Below are 2,080 nucleotides of genomic sequence, written 5' to 3'. Positions count from 1 at the left end.
ATAACCTAAGCCTTTTCAATCCCAGAAAAGTAACATGGGAGAGCTCACTGAATGGTAACATACATAAAATGACAGCTAATAACAAGTAGAATCCTAAACGTTTTCCCAGTGACTAAGCCACAAAGTGGCAGCTTAGAAATAGTACTAGCATGTAGTTTTTCTTCTTTCCCACCCAATTGTTTTATTTAGATAAATCAATTTAGATGAATGTAGGTATAAATCTGGGTAATTTTTTTCCTACTCAATTACTATTTCTTCTTGTTTACCATTCCGTTAATTTTTTCTGGCAAACGTTTTTCCTTTGGTTTGAACAGTTGAACTCAACAGGTTTGGAACCTAAAGTGGGTATCAACGTCTATTAGAGTAGCACTCGGGAAATGCAATCCTAGAAAAGGCAAATTGTAACAACTGCAGAGGCCTGTTGGGACTGACAAAGTTAAGCATGCATTCGCAACGTGACACTGCCTGGGGCTGATCACTAGGAGAATGGCTTCTATTGAGTCCCATGGCCCAGGAGGATACTATGGGCTCCTGGGTGAGAACTGTGTGTGCAAACACCCACCAGTTTAAGCTTTCAATAAATACAAAGCACCATTTTAAACCATTTCAGTAGAATAAAAAAATATTGCATTTCTATTGGCCTGTTTTGCTTCTTGAACTGGCTTGGAAGGCTGTTCATAAAAGAGAAGAGGAAACAGTTAATTGGTTGCTACTCCAAGCTCTTTTGGCTTCAGCACTTCCCGCTCTTCAAGCCTCAGCAGTTTTTTTGCAGCAATAATGGTATTCTTCATTAGCATCGCCACTGTCATGGGACCCACGCCTCCAGGGACTGGAGTGATGTAACCGGCTTTCTTCCTGACTTCTTCAAAATCCACATCTCCAACCAACTTGGGCTTAGCAGTTATGGGATCCTGAACTCTGTTAATTCCCACATCGATGACGGCAGCTCCTTCCTTGATCATATCTGCTGTGATCAGATTTGGAATGCCTGCAGCAGATATCACAATATCTGCAAGAATTGTATGTTTCTTCAACTGTTCTTTGGGAGTGTAGCGGTGAGATATTGTAACAGTGGCATCACCTCCAGGACGTTCATGTGCCCCATCTGTGTGTAGTAACATTGCAATGGGCATTCCAACATTCTTTGACCTTCCAGCCACAACCACATTCTTCCCTAGTGTTGGAATTCCAGTTCGCTTGATTATTTCCCACACACCCCATGGGGTGGCAGGCAGCATGGAATATTGATCCAAACACATTCGCCCGACATTAATTACGTGAAAGCCGTCAACATCCTTGTCTGGAGAAACAGCATTGCAGATCTTTCTCTCATCAATGTGCTCTGGAAGAGGCAGCTGAACAAGGAGGCCATCGACATTGTCATCATTATTTAGCTTATTGATCAAATTCAACAATTCTTCCTCTGAAATCGAAGCTGGTTTCAAAATTGTTTCACTGAAGATTCCCACGTCAGCGGCCGCCCTGGTTTTGTTGAGGACGTAGGAGTGACTGGCCGGGTTCTCGCCGACCAGAACCACGCTCAGGTGTGGGCGCCTGTTGCCCGAGGCCACCCACTCTTCTACCTCCTGCCGCACTTCCTGCTTGATCTGCTGGGCAAGTTTCTTTCCAGAAATGATAACAGCTTCGTTTCGCACTGCGGAGCGGTGGAAGGGGCGATGGAGAAGGCAGCAGCTCTGCGCGGGGCGGAGCAGCCGGGCGGCCAGCACCGATGCAAGAGAGCAGGCAGCCATGGCCAGTGCCGGTGCCCGCGCCGGGAGCTACCTACAGCTTTTATTCATGCTTTCTTCATGTGCCAAAGGCAAATTAGCTAAGGCACATGAAGAACTTTCTTTTTACTATTTGTGAATATCCTGCTTATGCTGGATATCCTTGGGGAAGGGATCCTTATCTTCTTGAGCTTGTACTGGTTACACAGCCACTCCTTCTTTATTGTGGATGGATGTGACCTGACGGCTGACGTTGTTCCTAGCATAAGGCATCAGGAGGAAAGCATCTACGTCTTCTTGGAAATAGCTTCCTTAATGCATGCTACTCTATGTATTTCTATGTTGTATTTAAT

General features: G+C 45.1%; 1 protein-coding gene across 1 annotated transcript; it reads right to left on the bottom strand.

The window, feature by feature from the left end:
- Nucleotides 1-604: 604 nt before the first annotated feature.
- LOC119537874 (bifunctional methylenetetrahydrofolate dehydrogenase/cyclohydrolase, mitochondrial) lies at nt 605-1,764 on the bottom strand. The gene has a single exon (XM_037840471.1). The coding sequence runs from the start codon at nt 1,749-1,751 to the stop codon at nt 699-701; it is 1,053 nt and encodes a 350-aa protein (XP_037696399.1). The 5' UTR covers nt 1,752-1,764; the 3' UTR covers nt 605-698.
- Nucleotides 1,765-2,080: the final 316 nt, after the last annotated feature.

This window comes from Choloepus didactylus, chromosome 6 (genome assembly GCF_015220235.1).
Source record: "Choloepus didactylus isolate mChoDid1 chromosome 6, mChoDid1.pri, whole genome shotgun sequence".
Taxonomy (NCBI): domain Eukaryota; kingdom Metazoa; phylum Chordata; class Mammalia; order Pilosa; family Megalonychidae; genus Choloepus; species Choloepus didactylus.
Note: the sequence above shows the minus strand (reverse complement) of the source record. Positions and strands in the feature narration are given on the sequence as shown.

What these genes read in the sequence shown, in the direction of transcription:
- LOC119537874 (XM_037840471.1), bottom strand. Translation starts at nt 1,751, where the DNA reads ATGGCTGCCTGCTCTCTTGCATCGGTGCTGGCCGCCCGGCTGCTCCGC.